This window comes from Dendropsophus ebraccatus, chromosome 5 (genome assembly GCF_027789765.1).
Source record: "Dendropsophus ebraccatus isolate aDenEbr1 chromosome 5, aDenEbr1.pat, whole genome shotgun sequence".
Classification (NCBI taxonomy): Eukaryota; Metazoa; Chordata; class Amphibia; order Anura; family Hylidae; genus Dendropsophus; species Dendropsophus ebraccatus.
This window is the reverse complement of record NC_091458.1, coordinates 81,193,371-81,214,325: the sequence shown is the minus strand read 5'-3', so window position 1 is coordinate 81,214,325 and position 20,955 is coordinate 81,193,371. Positions and strand designations below refer to the sequence as shown.

Genomic DNA, 20,955 nt, shown 5'->3' with positions numbered 1-20,955 from the left:
GGGTTGTGGTGCCGGTGAGTCCCGGAGGGAGGGCGGGGGGTGCCGAGGTGAGCTGCGCGGGGGGGGGCTGGTGCACACAGGTGACCTGGGGGGAGGCAGTCGGGAGACAGCAGCAGCAGCACGTGATGCCGTCTCGGAGGGTCGGGGCCAGGAGCAGGGAGCGTGTCGGAGTGGACTGAGAGCTGATGATTCTATGCAAACGGTGGGGGTGAGTGCTTCTAGATAACAGCAAAACTGTGCAGAATCCGTAATAACTTTATATTGGAAAGATGGAAAGCTACGGGTGGGCAACGTATTAATGCAAAAAAAAAATTGGGGGGGAATACCCCTTAAAGCTTCTCAAACGATACTAACTTACCATCCTCCAACTGATCTATTCTCCTTTAAGTGACTCTGTACCCACAATCTGTCCCCCCCCCCCCCCCCCCCCCAAACCGCTTGTACCTTCGGATAGTCCCTATAGTGGCTACTGCTCAGAAACTAATTGTGTTTTTGTTTTTTCGTTTTGTTTTTTTTTGGGGTTAAGCAGGCAGACTGTTTAAGCTTGCAAATATACAGCACAGGCTCTCCTGCACACAGCACATGGGAAGTCCCATCCCCACTTTTTTTTGTCTAGAGACAGAACTAGAGACAGAATTACCATGACTACAGGCAGTGGACAACAGCTTGCAGTGAGATAATCAGTGGCCATGATTTTCAAGTTGTCTTTCTGGGGTATAGAGCCATTTGCGGTAAGTAATGTGATTTACAATGTTAGGAATCACATAGCCTTTCTAAGGGTTCATTTACACAGAGAGACTATCTGACAGATTATCCGCCAAAGATTTGAAGCCAGAGCCAGGAATGGATTTGAAAAGAGGAGAAATCTCAGTCTTTCCTTTATGACCTGATCTCTGTTTATAGTCTGTTTCTGGCTTTGGCTTCAAATTGTTGGCAGATAATCTGTCAGATAATCTTTCTGTGTAAATTGACCCTAATGGAGGGATTGGGAAGGTGTTTGAAACAACAGCGACCATTTAAGCGGCACTGCCATTGTTTTAGAAAGGCTTTCCCCTGGCAAATCTTCAAAGCAACAGCCATACTTGTTCAGTCCTTTTCTAGTTGTATTGCCATGAACATTTAACAAGCTGAGGCCTGTAGCGTCTGAGATGTAGCTTAGTTTTTTGTTTTTTTTTCTGTCTTACCTTAGGGTACATTTGTGGGACGTCCCTTCTTGGGAACATTGTCAACTGTCTACAGTGTTTTCCACTGTGAATAATCTTTCTTATTGTAGAATGATGGACTTAAATAATTGGAAAATGGCCTTATAACTCTTCCTAGATTGATAGGTAGCAACAATTACTTCTCTTAGGCCTTGCTTCCATATTTGCATCTTTGTTTAGTTTTTTTGTGTTTCCATATTCAGACTCTGTATGGGCTGTATAATGAAATCATTTTGGATCTTATTTGATTTTCATGGTTGTCTATGCTTTTGAATCCCACAAAATCAAGATCCAGAATGTGCCAGACACAGGGACTTTCATAATCATTAAAATGAATAGATCAGGCAGGACACACTGTAGTGTGTACGTATACAACAGCAACCTAATCTCCTGGGTTTCTTATATAACACAGAGTTTGCTGAGGTTTGAATGTGAACTAAAAAGAAGGGTGATTTGACATCCATGGCAGACACAATATAGTATGATGAAAACTATATTAAATGAGTTTCTATATAACAGGGTTTGGTCATGTCCCAGCCATTCTGGTCACTAGTGTATCTATGCACCTGAAAGGAAGATAGGCACCCTCTAATATTATAAAACACAAATCCATGTCGCTGTTGATTGATTTGGATGCACTGGTTGGTAATGCTGGAGTCTTTAGATGAGGGAGTCCAGGTCCCAGGATGGTACTGTATATATTCCTGATAATAGGAGATTTATGGGAAAGTAGATGTGGTCTGGTGTCATCCAGTGAGAGTGCAAGGTGTGTGCCATCCTTCCTGCTTTATAGGATTCTGAACTGCTTGCTACCCAATGCACTCGCATTTTTCGTCATGAGTATAAGCCATATATACCTACCTGGCCTTCTTACTGAGGGGCTCCAGTTGCAATCTGACAGACAAGTATCCCAGGATTCATCTGGTCAACACCTAAAGACATAACACTGTGCTTATAAAGAAAAACACTGACAATACCTCATACTGCCTCTCCACACAATCCCCTGATGAAACCATAAACCATAGTATGGGGGAAACGTGTCGTAAGACTGGTGTAGGGGACTTATAGGATGACATCCCCGACCATCAGGGGCTCTACCTATATCATACTTGACTTGTACCTGATAAATTGTTACTCATTGAGGCCGTTGATCAATTACATTACAGTGTAGGGAATCACGGTGGTATATACAATCAGTGTCGGACTGGGGTATCTGGGGCCCACCAGAGGAAAAGTGGGGGGCCCACCAATGAAGAACCAATGAGAAACAACATGTCAGTCAGTGTTAGTGCAGGTTTTAAAGCTGGGGGCCCACCGGAGGGTCCTCTGGTGGGCCAGACCGACACTGTATACAATGTATACAGTACGGCTGTGGTTGGGCCGTACACCCCACGGACACTTTTATTACCACTGCAGCATATAGTGTTCCTCTGGGCAGCAGACGATCTGTCTCCATAGAAATCAGCGGGTCAGTCTAGTCTGGGGCTTTGTATAACCCTATAGGGATGGGGACAGTAACAGAGAAGCCGTGATATTCTCTTGCCTCAGTCAGCGAGCCCTGCCGGGAGTACAGCTAGCGGGCTCAGATATGGGGACACCCCTGCAGCCAGACATGGTCTCACCGGACGACGGCTCTCTCACTGCACCATTCTGTGAGTGGGGCGATAAAAGTTGCTGTTTGGAGGGGTTTCTCAGACACGGTCCGTGCTATGAGGGGCGGGGGCGCAGGGAAGAGCCGTGCAGTGGGCGCTGAGTGGCGGCGGCTCCTGCTGGTGTCGCACCAGGCTGGGGTTTCCCCTTGGTGCGGGCTGGAGTCTTGGAGAATGGAATCCCCGTGAGCTGCGGCTCTCGTATTACAGGCGCAGCCTCCTGTCCGTGTGAGGAGACGGGCGGCCATTGGCGGGGCCGGGCAGGGGCAGGCGGCAGGGTAATGCAGCAGGAGGTGGGGAGAAGCTGCTCTGCAGGATCTGTCATGACGAGGAGGAGGAGGAGGAGGAGGGGAGAAGGAAGCTCGGAGCAGCAGGAGGACGGTGTGAGGGCAGATCCTGGAGATTGTGTGATGAGCCTGCTGCCATGTGCCTGTGAGCAGCCCTGTGCCCGGTACAGCATGGAGCAGCCCCCCAGCACTGCCCCATAGACTGCACACAGCCTGTCCCAGTGCCACCAGCACCAGAGTGCACTTCCAGCACCAGGACCCTCTATCCTCACCAGTGTCTGAGCAGCCATGGAGAGGAGAAGTTCAGCCGATCAGTGTCACCCCCTGCTGGAGGAAGACCCCCTCCCTGACAGGACTGCCAAGGGGGAGAAGAGGTTCCGCCTGTGGTATGTTGGCTGGTCTTCCCTAGACAGAAGGACAAGTTTGCCCATGCTGCCATGGCTAGTGGCCGAGATCCGCAGACGGGCAGAGAGGCAGGATCCCCCTGGCTGTGTGGCACCTTGTCGAGAGGTTCAGCTCCTGTTAGTTGCCCCGCACCTCCGCTGTGTGCCAGCCTTGAATGGAGCCAGTGGCAACACGGCGGTCTTCATCTTTGAGCACAAGGCACAGCACATTGCCCGCTTCATCCATAACAGCCAGGACCCCTCATACTTCGCCTACTTGATAAAGACTCAGCCTGACAACCCAGAGTCTGAGATGGCCTGCCATGTCTTCAAGGCTGCTGACCCCAGTCAGGTGAGAAGAGGTCACACAGTTTGTTGTCTTACACTCAGCACATGTCCAGAAGTTTTCCTAGTGTCTACAAGACATCTATCTATACTTGTTCACACTTCGGAGGTCTTATCCAAACCTGTCTTAAAAAGTTTACCCTGTGCTTTTGTAGTCGGGCTTGTTGGCGTCACAGGGCGCAGTGAATGGCGAGTGTGCCAGCTGTGGTTGTGGTACAATGGACGGCCCAGGACGGTGTCACTTTTATGTCTGTTATAAGATCTAGGAAGTTGTGGTTGGCGTCTTGGAAGCAGCTATCTTGTAGCTGTTACTTAATAGACATGTGGAGGTGCTGAACACTGCTGAGCTATGGCTGTCAGTACAATGCTCTACTACTACTGTGTGATACTGGGCTGGTTCATGTCACTCATCACCACAGATCACTGCTGTCTTCTCTGAGGAGATACTACCGCCTCCTCCACTTATAATAGCCCATGGTTCCAGGATGATCATTGCACTTGCATCTTGGTACCGTAATTATATGGAAAGTCATTGGTTATAGGGGCCAATTCAGGAAAATAATAGAGATTAAAGACAAGCAGATAGCTAACACAAATGAAGCAAGTGCTTATACATAAGATGCAGAAAGAGCTGCTGGGAGACGTAAATCACTTTCTGTGGAGGGCACTGGGCTTCTTCAGGGTCCTGTACAGTGAACCAGGAAAAATAACATCCTGGCACAGGTAAAGAGCAGTTCACAACACGCTGTACTGTAGATGGTCGCTACACCGTTAACTGAGACAATTCTTTTGGGTGGTTAATAGTTAACTGTGTTATCTAGAGACCACCGGATGAATGGGGCTGGTTGGGCTAGATCAGGGATGGGGAACCTTAGGCCCAGTTTCCATCATACCTGGACAGCCAAAGCTTCCCCATCCCAGAGTTTTTTTTATGGTGGAGAAGCTATGTGGCAAGTACCTAGCAGGATTAAGGTGCCAGATGCCCTAAATCAGCACATGAATGACGGTGCCGTATGTCAGAGCACGACCATAGAAGCATGAAATGCTGTAAACCAGGTAATATATTGTGTCTACAGTACAGGCCTGTCTGTATATACACGTGACCACACTTCTTAGCTGAAAGCTGTCAGTGCATCTACAGAGCATCGCAGTGCTGAGGTTATTAACCACAAGGCTCCTGTGATCTGACACCCGTCATTTCAGACTCTTTTCTATAATTGGTTGAAGCCAATCTCTGGGACCCCGGTTAATAGCGAAAACATGGCTTGGGAGAGGAACAGATGAGCACAAAGAGAAGAGTAAGATCTCTTGAGAAGGGCTGCGTGTGTGGCTGACCCTAGAAAGAGTTTTTTAAGCTGTACGACTATAGAAAGTGTACAGAACCGCTTCCTGTCACGTGCGCACAGCAGGAAGAAGCAGTAGCACTTTCCCCTATGTTATAGCAATTGTCTGAACACCCAGCCCTCCACCAATCAAATCTTATGGCTTGTCTCTATTATATATAGGAAAAAAGAAATAGGCAATTGACAGGTCAATCCTTTGAGAGCGGAGGCGCCCTATACCTTACATTTGAGGCGCTGAGGCAGGCAGAATTCCGAGTGGAGTCTGCAACGGTGATTCCGCTCAGAATTTCAACGCTGATTCCTCAGTGTGAACTTACCCTTAGTGTTGAGCAGGCTTGCTGAACCATTTGGGTTAGGCAACGTTCTCTAAACCTCTCTAATGTTGGGTGCCATTACAGGCCTTCCACTTCGGGGTTCCGTGTGAATGCAGCCCTAGTCTGCAACCTGGAAAAGTCCGGTTTTAAGCCTTATGTTTACTAGGCCTGTATCCATGTTTTCCAGGGATTTTAAGGCTTTCTTCTGGCTTGCCTTTACTTTATGTCAAAGGGATACTCCTGGGAGAAGTTTCCCAGTACCTAGAGAGGAGCAGCACTGAGTTAAAAGGCAACAGGTCGATGGGTAGATTGCAGAGATAATGCAGCACTTTGCTTTGTTATTTACTGTAAATTCGCTCGTCTCTCGTTCCGACTATCGTTCTCTTCAGTTTCGTTGCTGCAAAAAAATGATTCCTTTGATAAATCACCTGCAAAGAAGTTTGAAGCTGTTACACAACAGTTTGGCATTGATTATTTTAAGGTCTGAAATTTTCTAACAAATTGACGTATTTATAGCTCAGTTTTAATTGGATCCAGTAGTTAAAGGGGTTATCCAGCGCTACAAAAACATGGCCACTTTCCCCCCTACTGTTGTCTTCAGTTCAGGTGTGGTTTGCAATTAAAAAGGATGTACCACCAGGTACGTCCTCTTTAACCTGACACAGGGATAGAACAGCGCCGTGATGGGGAAGCCGGTGGCGCGGTCCGTTTTTCGAACCGCGGCCCGGTTGCCCTATACGGCACTGTTCTTTCCACAGTTACCGGACGGTGCTCAAGCACTGGAGGTAGGCCGTCCCGCCCCCAGTGGGAGGGAATTCCCTCCCCTCTATGACGTGGCTCCTTTGATTCTAATGGAGCCGCGTCATAGAGGGGAGGGAATTCCCTCCCACTGGGGGCGGGCTGGCTGACCTCCAGTGCTTGAGCAACAGCTGGTAACCTTGAAAAGAATGGTGCCGTCACGGCGCCGTTCTATCCCTGTGTCAGGTTAAAGAGGACGTACTTGGTGGTACATCCTCTTTAAGCTCCATTTACTTCAATGGAACTGAGTTTCAAAACCCCACCCAAACTGGAGACAACAGTAGGGGGAAAGTGGCCATGTTTTTGTAGCGCTGGATAACCCCTTTAAAGTGAAGTGGCATTTTGGCTATATCACTGGTATTTGTTATCCGCATGTTTGACTTTGGCAGCCCTAAAACTGATTTAGCTGTCAGGAGTGACACGGCCAGAACGGGACTGGACGTCATCTCTGGCTTTTTGGCAGATTTCCTGCTGGTTGGTTATCATGTTAATGATTTCCAATCTTTTAATCACTGTGTGAAAAGCACACTGCAGTGCAGGCTGAATCGGGGTTGTGTTCTGTGATCAGTATCTGTTAGGTGATGCTGATCATAATACCAGATACATGGGCATTAGAGATGAGCAAATCTCAAGCACACTGGAGTTTGTCCGAACCTGAACGTTCTGCATTTGATTACTGGTGGCTGAAGAAGTTGGATGATTGGGCAAGATTAGTTTTTAACAGCGATCCCTGATGCTGCGTTTACACGAAACGATAATTGGCCCGATCGTACGATTAACAATGTCGGAGTAACGATTTTTCTTTTCACAACGGTCAGCGTTTAGACGGTACGATATATCGTACGGAAATTCGCTCTGCGATCGTTAAGCCTATCTCACACATTGGTTAAATCGGCAAACGACTGTTTACACTGAACGATCTGCAAATTTTTTGCGAACGACGATTTTGGAATATGTTGTAAGATCAAAATGAACGATTTCTCGTTTGTCGTTTGATCGTTCGCAGCGTTTACATGTACGATTATCGTTCGAATTCGTTTCGTGTAAACGCAGCATAAGGGTGAATTTACTCAGACAGAATTATCTGAAAGATTGTAGAAACCAAAGCCAGAACTGACTATAAACAGAAAACAGGTCATAAAGGAAAGACTGGGATTTCCCCTCTTTTCAAATCCATTCCTGGCTTTGACTTTCGAAAATCTGTCAGATAAATCTGTCTGTGTAAAGGCACCCTAACAGTGACAGTTGATAAGTACTGTAAGACTTGAGTTTTTTTTATACAAGTAAATTACAAATCTCTGGCACTTTCTGTTGATTTGAAAAAAATATATATATATCTCACTAAGCTTAGAGATATGTAAAGCATTACAGTAAAAGGTGACATATTTAGATAGTAGAAACAATAGCAGCTTAGCCTCCCCTCCCTATGGAATAGGACCACAAATACACATATGCTACCTACATACATAGTGTCTGATGATGTTCGTTGCGTCTGTCTGTGGGGCTTGCCGAAAGGCATGTTACTTGATGCTGCTAATAGCAGCTTAGACAGTTTGACAGCTGCCATAATAAGGTAAATAGAAGGAAAATAAAATAATAGAAGGTAAAAATGAAAACAGATTACAAGAAAAGAACATGTTCCAGTATTTGGTTCTAAACAGTAAAACAAATCTACGTTCCCTTTAATGAGACCACAATCTCACCCTTGTCAAAGTCTCTCAGATCCATACACTTGCCCATTTTTCCTTCTTACAGCTCATCAGCATTAGTAACTGAATGTCCACTTGTTGCCTCATGTATTTCACATCTTGGCAGGCAGCATTGTGGGGAGATAATCAATGCTTTCACTTCCCCTCTCAGTGGTTTTATTATTATGGCTGACTGGTTGTCTCATTATCCCCTATCGTTAGATTGAAGCTTCCCTTTCAGCAAGTTGTTTGTACATGGCACACACATCCTTTCAAGAAATGTTCACAAACCGATCATTTCATTTATTTCACTATGTCAGAAGTTTACATACACAGAGTTGACTGTGCCTTTAAATAGATTGGAAAGTTCCCGGAAACAATATTATTTGCGTTAGAAGCTTCTAATGATCTAATAGAGATCACTGGAGGTATAGCTGTAGCAGTGTTCAAGGCTTCTCCAAAGGCCTGAGTATCTCTTTCTGTGATATTATGGGGAAACGCTTAAAGGGGTAGTCCACCAAAAAAAAATTTCTTTCAAATCAACTGCTGCCATGAAGTGCCAGAGATTTGTAATTTACTTCTATTAAAAAATCTCAAGCCTTCCACTACTTTTCAGCTGCTGTATGCCCAACAGGAAGTTGTATTATTTCCAGTCTAGAGAGCAGGAGGGGTTGTCTATGGGCATTTGCTGCTGCTCTGGACAGTTCCTGACATGGACAGAGGTGGCAGCAAAGAGCACTGTGTCAGACTGGAAAGAAAACACCACTTCCTGCTGGACACACAGCAGCTGATAAGTACTGGAAGACTTAAGATTTTTTAATAGAAGTGAATTACAAATCTCTGGCACTTTATGGCACCAATTGATTTGAAAGAAAAATTTTTTTGGTGGACTACCCCTTTAAGAAATCAGCCAAAGGGAGAATCCACGGCACCAAACTGCCAAGAAAGCCAGATCACAGTTTGAAACATGGGGACACAGATCACAGATGTTACTAATGGGCTATATATGGAGGAAAACCACCATCCCAGCCGTGAAGCACCGGGGGGCACGCATTATATTGTGGGGTGGTTTGTCACAGCGGGGACTTGACCATCACAAAATAGCTTTCTGGGGAATGTAGAAGCTGCAAACATCATGCAGGAGGGTTGGCCACTTTTAAGGTACATAATACCCCCCCCATAATATATAGCTCCCCTGTGCTCCCCAGTAGTATATAGCTCCCCTGTGCTCCTCCACAGTATATAGCTCCCCTGTGCTCCCCCATAGTATATAGCTCCCCTGTGCTCCCCTATAGTATACAGCCCCCTGTGCTCCCCCATAGTATATAGCTCCCCTGTGCTCCCCCATAGTATATAGCCCCCTGTGCTCCCCCATTGTATATAGCTCCCCTGTGCTCCCCAGTAGTATATAGCCCCCTGTGCTCCCCAGTAGTATATAGCCCCCTGTGTTCCCCCATAGTATATAGCCCCCTGTGCTCCCCCATAGTATATAGCCCCCAGTGCTCCCCCATAGTATATAGCCCCCTGTGCTTCCCCATAGTATATAGCCCCCTGTCCTCCCCCATAGTATATAGCCCCCTGTGCCCCCCCATAGTATATAGCCCCCTGTGCTCCCCAATAGTATATAGCCCCCTGTGCTCCTCCATAGTATATAGCCCCCTGTCCTCCCCCATAGTATATAGCCCCCTGTCCTCCCCCATAGTATATAGCCCCCTGTGCCCCCCCATAGTATATAGCCACCTGTGCTCCCCAATAGTATATAGCTCCCCCTCCCATATAACATTGAAAAAAACAAACACTTACTCACCTGGGTCCACGCGTTCCTCTTCTCTTCCCTCCTGTGGCCGCACATCCTGCAGTCACAAGAGGCTGCACTCCCCTTACCCACGCGCCGACGCTCCAGTGACGTCGGGCGCTAGAGGGAGAGTGCGGCCTCTTGTGACCGCAGGAAGTGCGGCCACAAGAGGACTGACAGGGAGGGAACCAATGGCTCTCTCTCTGTCAGTGTCGCTGCTGCTGCAGCGCTGACGCGCCGCAGCAGCAGCGGGCGGGGGCAGCGGCGGACGGGGGGGCCCTCCAGGGGGCGCCATGGAGGGGTAAGTAGATTACCCATCCATGGCGCTCCCCCCTGACAGGCTGGTGGCCGGAGCCCTGTGCGACCGCACTGGTCGCACATAGCAACGGCCGGCCTGCTCGGGGGGGCCCCTTTAACCAGTGGGCCCGGTGCACGTGCACCATGTGCCCTCTGGTTAAAGCGGCCCTGGCTTCCTCCATTTAGAAGCTAAACTTGTGTGTGACTAAAAATACATTAATAGCCATCATACAGCGCTGTGTGAATTTGGCCCTAATCCCAAGCGAGCACTTATGTACATCCTCCTGTGAGGATGGAAGCGAAGGATACGGCAGTAATGCCTGGCTGTACGTTATCCATATGCGCGGACAGTGCTCATATTCACATTTTCTCTCTTAGGTCACCTAGGATCACTACTACATACAGTTCATGTGAGCAGGGCCGTTTTAATACCCTGGTGGGCCCGGTGCAAAGGCCTCAAGAGTGCCCCCCCCCCCCTTCCCTTATGGCGACCCTGCGCTTTATCAGATCAGAATCGAAGCTCCACACACAGTATAATGCCCTGAAAGTGCCCCGACACATATGCAATTTGTTCTATAATGGACATTCACTGACATTTCCAAGATATAGGCTGAAGTGCCTCTAGACTAGGACTGAGTCAGTCCTCCTATTGTGTAAGCTCTAGTGTTACCCCTCAGTCCTCCTAGTGTTTAAAGTGACACTGTACCCACAATCTGCCCCCCCCCCCCAAACCACTTGTACCTTCGGATAGCTGATTTTAATCCAAGATCTGTCCTGGGGTCCGTTCGGCAGGTGATGCAGCTATTGTCCTAAAAAACAACTTTTAAACTTGCAGCCCTGTGCCAAATGGCCGGGCCTAGAGTGTCTGTGCCCTAACTTTGCACCACCCCTCCATCCCTCCTCCCCACCCTCTTCATCATTAGGAATGCCACTGGAACATTTTCTCCTGTCTGAACATTGCACAGGTGCCTTAACGATCCAGCCCATGTGCCGTGCTGACACAGGTGAAGAATAGGAAAGAATCTGCCAGGAGCATTCCTAATGATGAAGAGGGTGGGGGGGAGGGACAGAGAGGTTGTGCCAGCCTAATGCATACACAATCGTAGGGTCCATTTACACAGAAAGATTATCTGCCAAAGATTTGAAAAGAGGAGAAATCTCAGGCTTTCCTTTATGACCTGTTCTCTGTTTATAGTCTGTTCCTGGCTTTGGCTTCAAATCTTTGGCAGATAATTTGTCTGATAATCATTCTGTGTAAATGGACCCTAAGCTACGGCCGTTGGGCACGGGGCTGCCAGTTTAAAAGTTGTTTTTTAGGACAATAACTGCATCATCTGCCAAATGGACCCCAGGACAGATCTTGGAGTAAAAGCAGCTATCCGAAGGTACAAGTGGTTTAGGGGGGTCAGATTGTGGGTACAGAGTCGCTTTAAGCTCTTGTGTCAAAGTAGGAGCAGGACTGAGGGGTGACACAAGAGCTTACACACTAGGAGGACTGACTCACTCTCTTTGCTTCACAATGACAGCTGTCCAAAACTGTGGACAAAATACGTCCAAGAAAAGTCATTTTGTGAACACAACCATAAAGTGGATCCAAGCCTCACTCTAGGGCTATGTTTACACATGGCATTTTGATTAGTATTTGTAGCCAAAACCAGGAAAGGAACTGACAGCAAAATTATAATGGAAAAATCTGCCCAGTTTCTGTGTTTTCAAACAACTCCTGGTTTTGGTTGAAAAAATACTGACGGAAATACTATGTGTGACCACTGCCTAGTTCTTTTAGGCTGAATTCACACATTCCATGCTCCGTGAATCACAGATGTCATAGATGGTGAATGCCTGTCCTGAACTGTTTCCCTGCATGGCGTCATGTGTCACAGCTCTGAACTCCCTGGCTTGTTTATTGCAGATGCTGGCATATATTGGACACTGTGTATACTGAAGGGGGGGGGGATTTGTGGCTCTACTACTACAGCCCCCATCATGCCATGCTGACAGTTTGTGATGGGGGTTGTAGTTTTGCAACAGGAGGCTATTTAGCTGACAGAAATACAACCCCCATCATGTTGTGCTGACTGAAGTTGTCATGAAGTTGTAATTTTTGAAACAGCTGGTGGGGAGATTGGAAAACAATGATTTGCAGACAATAGCCCAGTACATTAGAGGGGACAGTGGCATAGATCATTTGGGCATGATGGTAAATAACTAGGGGGACAGTGGCATAGATCATTTGGGCAGGGTTGCACAGTATAGTAGGACGGTGGCACCTAAGGACGGAAGAGAAAGGGAATATCAGGGAAGAAGTCACCTATGAGACTGCATCTGAATAAACCGTGTTTCTAGATACTGGAGGAGGTATGTTTGAGTGAATGAAGGGATTATGGCTGCTGTTATTGCACTATAGTGTATACCTCCCTATCCCCTCATGCTATGTGGACAGCATGAACACAGGGCACATAGTGGCCTTCCCTACACTCTCTACACTTCTCTATCAGTCACATATGTTTAGTGCATCAAAAAAAGTCACTAGATTTAACCCTAACACTACCCTCCTGGAGAGATTACTGCTCCATTATGTACAGGAGGGCAGTGAAGGGGTTAACTAAATGTCCCTGAACAGTAGACCTGGGCAGCCAGAGACCAGCTGACTCCCCCTCATCTCAGACTCTGTACTGGCCACAACTAAAGTGCAGACACTGGAGACCCCTGTGAGCAGAGAGATTATCTGTGACAGCTCTCTGCAGGCCGGGTCGGGGGAGGTGCTGCGTACTTCATTTCCTGTGACAGCTCTCTGCAGGCCGGGTCGGGGGAGGTGCTGCGTCCTTCATTTCCTGTGACAGCTCTCTGCAGGCCGGGTCGGGGGAGGTGCTGCGTCCTTCATTTCCTGTGACAGCTCTCTGCAGGCCGGGTCGGGGGAGGTGCTGCGTCCCTCATGCTGTTTATCAGCGCAGTGAGGAGAGATTTCCTGCTGTAGCAGGGATCAGCGGTCTCCTCTGCTGTGTGGTGAGTCCCCTGCCCCTCCCCCCTCCTCCACTCTGTCCCGGCTGCATGAGGAGGAACCTCACATGTCCTTCTCTCTCTGCTGCTCCTCGTAGTCTGTCTCCGCCCGTCCCTCGTCACATGTCCGCTGCCGCCTGGCCCCTGCTGCTGTCAAAACCAACCAATTCTTAGATGGATGGCCGCACTGTATAGAAAGTCTGTCAGCTCCCCCTCCTCCTCACTCAGTGCAGACCAAATGTCAGGGGAGGTGAGAATGTAGGGTGGTGCCGCTGCGGCTGGCCTTGTGATGCCCGCGCTGCGCATCCAATCAGGTTCCTGGCCGGGTGATGTCCAACCAGTCAGGCGTCCTGGCGCTGCAGGGGGCGGTGGTGCACTCGCGCTATGCCAGCAAGATCGCTAGAGGCCGCAGGCGGCTTATTAGATGGTTGGGGGTAAAAACTAGTGGCCACTCTGCGGGGGGCCCCTGTCACGTGATCTGAACCAGGGGGCCCTGTGCACGTGCACCACGTGCCCCCTGATAAAGCGGCCCTGGAGGAAGCCATAAATACAGCTTGAGGCTGCGTTCACACTACGTATATTTCAGTCAGTATATGTATATTTCAGTCAGTATTGCAACCAAAACCAGGAGTGGATTAAAAACACAGAAAGGATCTGTTCACACAATGGTGAAATTGAGTGGATGGCCGCCATTTAATGGCAAATATTTGCTGTTATTTTAAAACAACGGCTGTTATATTGAAATAATGGCAGTTATTTACCGTTATATGACGGCCATCCACTCAATTTCACCATTGTGTGAACAGATCCTTTCTGTGTTTTTAATCCACTCCTGGTTTTGGTTGCAATACTGACTGAAATATACGTAGTGTGAACGCAGCCTAATACTTAGAGGTTTTTTGTTTTTAATGGAAAACTGCTGTGAGAACCTGTGTGAAATGGCACGTGGAGTTTTCAGCAGTCAAGTGCATTAGAACTTGATGAAAGTTGTTCAGATCACTCCTAAAATCTATTAAAGGGGTGTTACCCTCTCAGAAAGTGATGTTGGGTTGCTAGGATATGCCACCCCTTGTAAGTGGTGGGGATCTGCACTGATCCCCAGAATGGAGGAACTACAGCACTGGTCCTTCCCTGCACAGTGCTGCGACACCCTTTACCACCCACTGTGCATTAAACCCCAGACAATCTATTCAGTAAACTGGGACTATGTTGCAGCTCCCTACCCATTTTGGTGGCGGGGGGCACTGCTATACAGGAAAACAGGGAGGGAGATTGTAGGTCGCAGATGTAGCAATATTTCTTCACTTTATGAGCTAGGACCACCCCTTTAAAGGAAGAAACTGTCTTTTGACAAAAAGTTTCCATAGCACCCTGTAAGGGTATGTTCACACTGCGGAAGGGTATGTTCACACTGCGGAAGGGTATGTTCACACAAGGAATTTTGCAGATTCCGTTTGAAATTCTGTGCCTGTTCCGTAGTGTGAACATACCCTTAAGAACTACTAAGCATTATCAAAGGTGGTGGATGCCTTACAATTTACCAGGCTGCTTATTCTTTAGGGTCCTGTACATTGACTTTTACTATATTGCTTTCTTTAGTATGCTAAATGTTCTGTAACTCGGGATCATGGATGCTGTAAGGTTCTTGATTGGGACTTTAACCATTGAGCTCTCTTGGCCCTCACAATATGGCAGATAAAAGAGATGTGACTATGGCTGTCAGCTGCATAGACTGGGGCTTATAACCCCTGCCCCCTTTACCCCTGAGGAGATGGGTGTGAAACAGCAGTCATAGCAATGCAACCTAAGTCAAGGCAGGTTACATTTCTACAAGAAGACAATGGAAGATTTATTAGCGATCTGCGAGTACTTTAACAAACCAACGTGCAAAGAGACAGAGTGTTACGCTGTATAAACAGATTGACATTCCATTTTAGTTAGCGGATGGTATAGATATAACTACTGTCATCATCTCTGAGCTATCCCTCAGCCATGTCAGTTTACTGCAGACTTTATATGTGTCCTGTGTAGTTTTCTTTAGATACTTTGAGATCTTGCTACATACTGGGCTAAGGAGCAATAATTCCTAAAACATGAAAGCCCCTTCCGCTGTAAGTGTGATTCTTCCTGGCGCTAAATGTGCCCACAAGCAGGAGGTCGCACATGAGATCCAGGTCAGGGATTCCCTTTGGTAGTGGTCTACACTTTTGCTGCATTCATGTGGCTGGCTATGGATCCAGATGCCCACTGTGACCTTATTACCAGGCTGTCACCTGAGTTTTGGACTATAAAGCTGGAGGTTATTATATAGGCCTTTTGGTTAAATATATATATGCTAATGTCCTGTATCTTTCATTTCTATGTCCTTCAGCAGTGTTGTTCCCTCTCATTACCAAATGCTAGATAAGAATCCAAGGTTTCTAGTCTGGAGGGCCTGCTAACCTTGTCTAGTCCCAGTGTATAGACATTGGATTGCACAGTGAAAGTTCAAGGATGTACAATGAAATGGGGGATTGCCAAAGGCCGAGCAGCACAAGGTAAGCGACTGCTCGGTGTCCTCTGTGCATAATTTCCCTATTTGTCTGTTTTCCAAGAACTAGTTCGGGCAGTTTACATGCTATGTACAGAAGACAGGACATTGTCTTCCGTAAGCTGTATTAGCCTTGGCATTCACTGTGGGTAGAATAATTGGGCAAATATGGATGTTGCTTGTTTGAAGTAATTGGTAAAGAAACGTTACTGTCATTTTGCAGGTGGTAGCTGGCCACACTATACTATTCATAGTGTAGTAAGCAGAAATACTTATAGTGTAGAAAGAGAAATCGTTATACCAGATGCATTTAAGACATTGAATTCAGGGTCTAGTTTAAAGCATACCCATCAGTTGGACAGCGCGGCAGGATACTCCTGCAGGTATGCTGTTCTCTTCTCATATGGGCAGTAGATGGAATTCCTGGAAGCACCATTACAGTGCAGCTTATGTCGCTTCCAAGAGTTCCGTCCGCCGCTCATGTCAGAAGTGGACAGCATACCTCCAGGAGTTATTCCTCGTATCCTGCCGCATTGTCCAAGGTACGCTTGAAGCACCTCATGCACATGCAAGGTGTATATGTAACATGTATAACAACACAGTCCACGCAACACTCTATGGTAAGGAAGAGTCAGTGGACTCTTGTAGGAAAGAGTCCACTGTAATATTACAGTGACTGTCAGCTCTATACCAGGTTGATTCCAGCAGTTGTATTTTAGGTTAGCAGATAGGTCTCTAGTAGAGATGAGCGAACCTCGAGCATGCTCGAGTCGATCCGAACCCGAACTTTCGGCATCTGATTAGCGGTGGCTGCTGAAGTTGGATAAAGCCCTAAGGGTCCATTTACATGGAAAGATTATCTGACAGATTATCTGCCAAAGATTTGAAGCCAAAGCCAGGAGTGGACTATAAACAGAGATCAGGTAATACAGAAAAGCCTGAGGTTTCTCCTCTTTTGAAATCCATTCCTGGCTTTGGCTTCAAATCTTTGGCAGATAATCTGTCAGATAATCTTTCTGTGTAAACGACCCTAAGGCTATGTGGAAAACATGGATATAGTCATTGGCTGTATCCATGTTTTCCAGACATCCTTAGAGTTTTATCCAAGTTCAGCAACCCCAGCTAATCAAATGCCAAACGTTCGGGTTCGGATCGACTCGAACACGAACCTGGTTCGCTCATCTCTAGTCTCTTGTTCAAGACCACTGGTCCCTTGGAAGACCCAGCTCATCTGCCATTTCAGGGACAACCCATTGATTTTAAAGAACCCCATGTAATGCTTTATTTCCAGCAGAGCAGACTTCCCCGCTACATGAAAATTAAGAGGTGGATGTCCAGACCCTCAATCAGGATTTGGGTAAAGATCTGCAGGATCTGTATTGGTGACCATATTAGTTTTCACCTTGTGACTTAAGAGAAGACTTTGTGCAAGCACAGCAATATATGTGTTGGTGCTTCATGGGTTGCACTGTACAAATCTGAGAAGCCACAAAGAAGGCTTTGTATTTATCTCCCTGTTGTGTAAAACAGAGGATTTTTTTCCTCCACTGAAGTGCTAGCTGTTGTGAGGGGCCGGGGAAGGAGTTAACCACATTCCATTTCTTTTGGGTGTAACTCTTGTGCAATTAATATTGACAGTCTAAACATTTTCTTCTTTCCTACAGATACTGACAGAGTCTGGCGTAGACTCCCCCAAACAGCTACAGCCTTGCCAAGCACTGTGCAAATGCTGCTAGAGGTGGTTTTAAAGGGGTCAGCCAGCGCTACAAAAACATGGCCACTTTTCCCCCCACTCTTGTCTCCAGTTCAGGTGTGGTTTGCAATTAAAGGGGTAGTGCGGTGGTAAAGAATTATTCACAGACTAACACACATTACAAAGTTATACAACTTTGTAATGTATGTTATGTCTGTGAATGGCCCCCTTCCCCGTGTCCCACCACCCCCACCCGTGTATCCGGAAGTGTGGTGCGCTATACTCACCTGTCACGTGCCGACACCCGTCTCCGATCTTCAGCGAGTGACGTCTTCTTCGGGCGGACGGCAAACAGCTCCGACTGTCCCGAATGCCGGCCGCCCTCTGCAGCGTCATCTGATGCTCAGCCGCGATTGGCTGAGCATAACTGTGCTCAGCCAATCGCGGCTGAGCACAGTTGTGACGCGGTGGAGGGTGGACGGGCGGCAGCGACTCGGCCGTCCGAAGATGACGTTTGGCACAAAATGGCGGACGGCCCTCGACACGGACGGGGGTGGTGGGACACGGGGAACGGGGCAATTCACAGACATAACATACATTACAAAGTTGTATAACTTTGTAATGTGTGTTATTCTGTGAATAATTTCTGAGCGCCGCACTACCAATTTAAGCTCCATTTACTTCAATGGAACTGAGTTTTAAACCCCACCCAATCTGGAGACAAGAGCGGGGCAAAATTGGCCATGTTTCTGTAGCGCTGGATAACCCCTTTAATGCATATTTGAGTTATTCCAGCCCTGCTCTCTATAAAAAGCAAATCATGTGTTTATATCCAGTTCATTACTACACATTACAGTAAGATCCCATTCACACATTAGATATATTGATTTTGGTGTTAATTCCATATGATATCCAATCCCAGTCTGCATCCCATGCATGTATATACGTTTTCTGCAACCTTGTTTACACACTATGGAAAATTATCTACTCAGGTTTTTGGCTGCACTGCACACAAATCTTCTATAGCTATAGAAGACTTCAATGTGTTGCATACCTGTTATTACTTTTTCAGCTTTCTGCGCCCAGTTCTGAGATGCTGCTTTCTGCTGAAGACACAAAAAAACTGTGTGTGAGCTGATTTCTCTGTCTCCCCTTTCTCCCCTCTTCCTTCCAAGATGGGTCATGTAAACAGTGTCCCTGGCCTGTTTGTGCACTCTGTGATACTGAGAGAGCTAATCTGTAATTAATCCTATGGCCATTACAGAGTGCAGAAACAGCTGGCCTGGGAGCTGTTTACATAATCTTTCTCTGACGGGAGGATGGAGTGAACAGCTTAAACTCAGTTTTCTGTGTCTTCAGCACAAAGCAGCAGGCTCAGAACTGGAGGAAGGAGACTAAAAAAGTAATATGGTGGTATAGAACAAATTGTTAGTGCCCGGAAGGGTGATTCAGCATGTATTTTAGCTGAGGGGAATACCCCTTTAATCACATCGAAAGGCTAATAGTCTAGGTGACCTTTGCCTGTAATATCAAATCATACATAGCAAAAGAAAGTGCATAAAGCTAAGAGCATCTCCACCCAACCAACATGCCCTTGGGTAATTATTAAATGAAGGGGTACTGCACAATCTCCGGGAGCACAACCAATGCATAACAAAGTATGTTCTTGATTCCCAGTGCTTCATCTCTCACATGATTGCTAAATTGACCTGATAGAGCATTTTCTGTGTCTGTGACCTATGTGCATTTTCCCCTTTTGCATTCGATGTAGTATTTCCTGGGAAGATTACAGGTTACATTGTGACTAATATTCATATTATGCTTTTGAATAATGCTTATTTTTCACTTACAAAAATTATAATGCCTTGCAAGCTGAGTCTAATCTTCTAACCTGTCACTGACCGCTAGTACTCCTGGTAAGGCTATGGTCACACATTTGCAGTTTTTTTTTTATGTTGCATTGTTTTTGTGCGCTCTGCAATTCTATCTAAATTGACTGTCTTTGCTTTGCCTTGTGTTTAGCTTTACAAGGCTTTTGCAGGTGGTGTTCTTGTCACACATGATCTGATTAAGCCTGGTAATGCTAACCACATAGCAAAACCCAGACAGTCAATTCAGACAACATCACTTAGGCTTTAGTTATCTAAATAAAAAGACCCATGAAAACACAAAGGGCCACATGTATCATCCGGTGAACGGATGATTTTCGGCGGAAAGTGCCGATTTGCGTATTTTTTTTAGACGCAAATGGCCGATCTGCGAATGAAATATTCGCAAATCGGCACTTTCCGCCGAGTACGCCAGGGGGGCGGAAAGGGGGCGTGTAGTGGGTGGAACGGAGGGTGCGGACTCAGAGTCCTCGCGATTTACCATCCGTTCCGCCCAAATGTACGCCGAAAACCTACTCCAGTCCTCAGCTGGCGTAGGTTTTCGGCGGTGCGCACCGGCGCGCACGGGATTTATGTAGAGGCAGTCCGCCTCTACATAAATCCCCATAGCGCCGGAGCTGCGGGGGTATTTATAAGTCCGGTGTAAAAAACGCCGGACTTAATAAATGCCCCCCAAAGAGCACTATGGGCATAATTTCTTAAAGAGGATGTACCATCAAGTACATCCTCTTTAATCTGATCCAGGGATAGAACAGCACCGTCACGGGGAAGGCGGTGCCGTGGTTCGTTTTTTGAACTTCGGCTCGATTCCCTTGTACAGCGCCGTTCTATCCATGGGTCCCAGGCAGGAGCTGAAGCACAGGAGGTGGGCTGGCCTGCCCCCAGTGGGAGGAATGCCCCGCCCCTGTATGACGCGGCTCCATTGATTCTAATGAAGCCGTATCATAGAGGGGAGGGAATTCCCTCCCACTGGGGGCAGGCCAGCCCACCTCCTGTGCTTCAGCTCCGGCCCGGGACCCGTGGACAGATCGGTGCCGTACACGGGAACCGGTCCACGGTTCAAAAAACGGGCCGCGGCACCGGCTTCCCCGTGACGGCGCCGTTCTATCCCTGGGTCAGATTGAAGAGGATGTACCTGATGGTACATCCTCTTTAAGTTCCCGAATGAAGCGAGAATAGCGGAACGTTCGTTGGAACGGATTAGCTCTGAGCACTAGTATGGGTGAGTTGATTTGTTGACGAGAACTCCATTAGATTGCTATGTAAGACCTCTATATGTGATGCTGTGAACCAGTAGGGAGACAGTTGAGGAGTCCTATTTAGGTTCACTTGTTACTATTGCACTCTATTGTAGAGTTCAGCCCAATACTAGTATACTTGTGCTCGGATGCTTTTAACTTTTTGTGATGTGTGGTCATTTTTTAGCATTGCTGTAGTTTTTATTGTATTTTTATCATGTCTATTGATGAATTTTATCAATAAAATTGTACTATTTTTTTTAAGGAATTACACTCATAGTGCTCTTTGTGTCTTCATATGTTGTACTGTGTTTTTTCTTTTTTTTTTGTTTATTATATGTTGTTAAATCTGTATGCACAGGGGTATTTGTATAGCCTTTAGTTTATTATTGCTAGTGGGTTTACCTCAAACCTCTCTGTTTAAATGTGTGAACACAGCCTTATGGCGACCATTCATTAGCTTGTTGTGTCCTTTCTAAAAGAAATTACTACAGCTGAAGAATA

General features: G+C 46.9%; 1 protein-coding gene across 2 annotated transcripts in view; it reads left to right on the top strand.

Annotated features, from left to right (window-relative positions):
* The first annotated feature begins 3,188 nt into the window (after positions 1 to 3,188).
* Positions 3,189 to 20,955, top strand: part of TBC1D4 (TBC1 domain family member 4) — a 116,099-nt gene continuing 98,332 nt past the window's right edge. For both annotated transcript variants that reach the window (XM_069970622.1, XM_069970621.1), the window contains exon 1: positions 3,189 to 3,873. In XM_069970622.1, the coding sequence (XP_069826723.1) occupies positions 3,427 to 3,873 (447 nt within the window). In that variant the 5' untranslated portion in view covers positions 3,189 to 3,426. The remainder of the gene's footprint in view (positions 3,874 to 20,955) is intronic.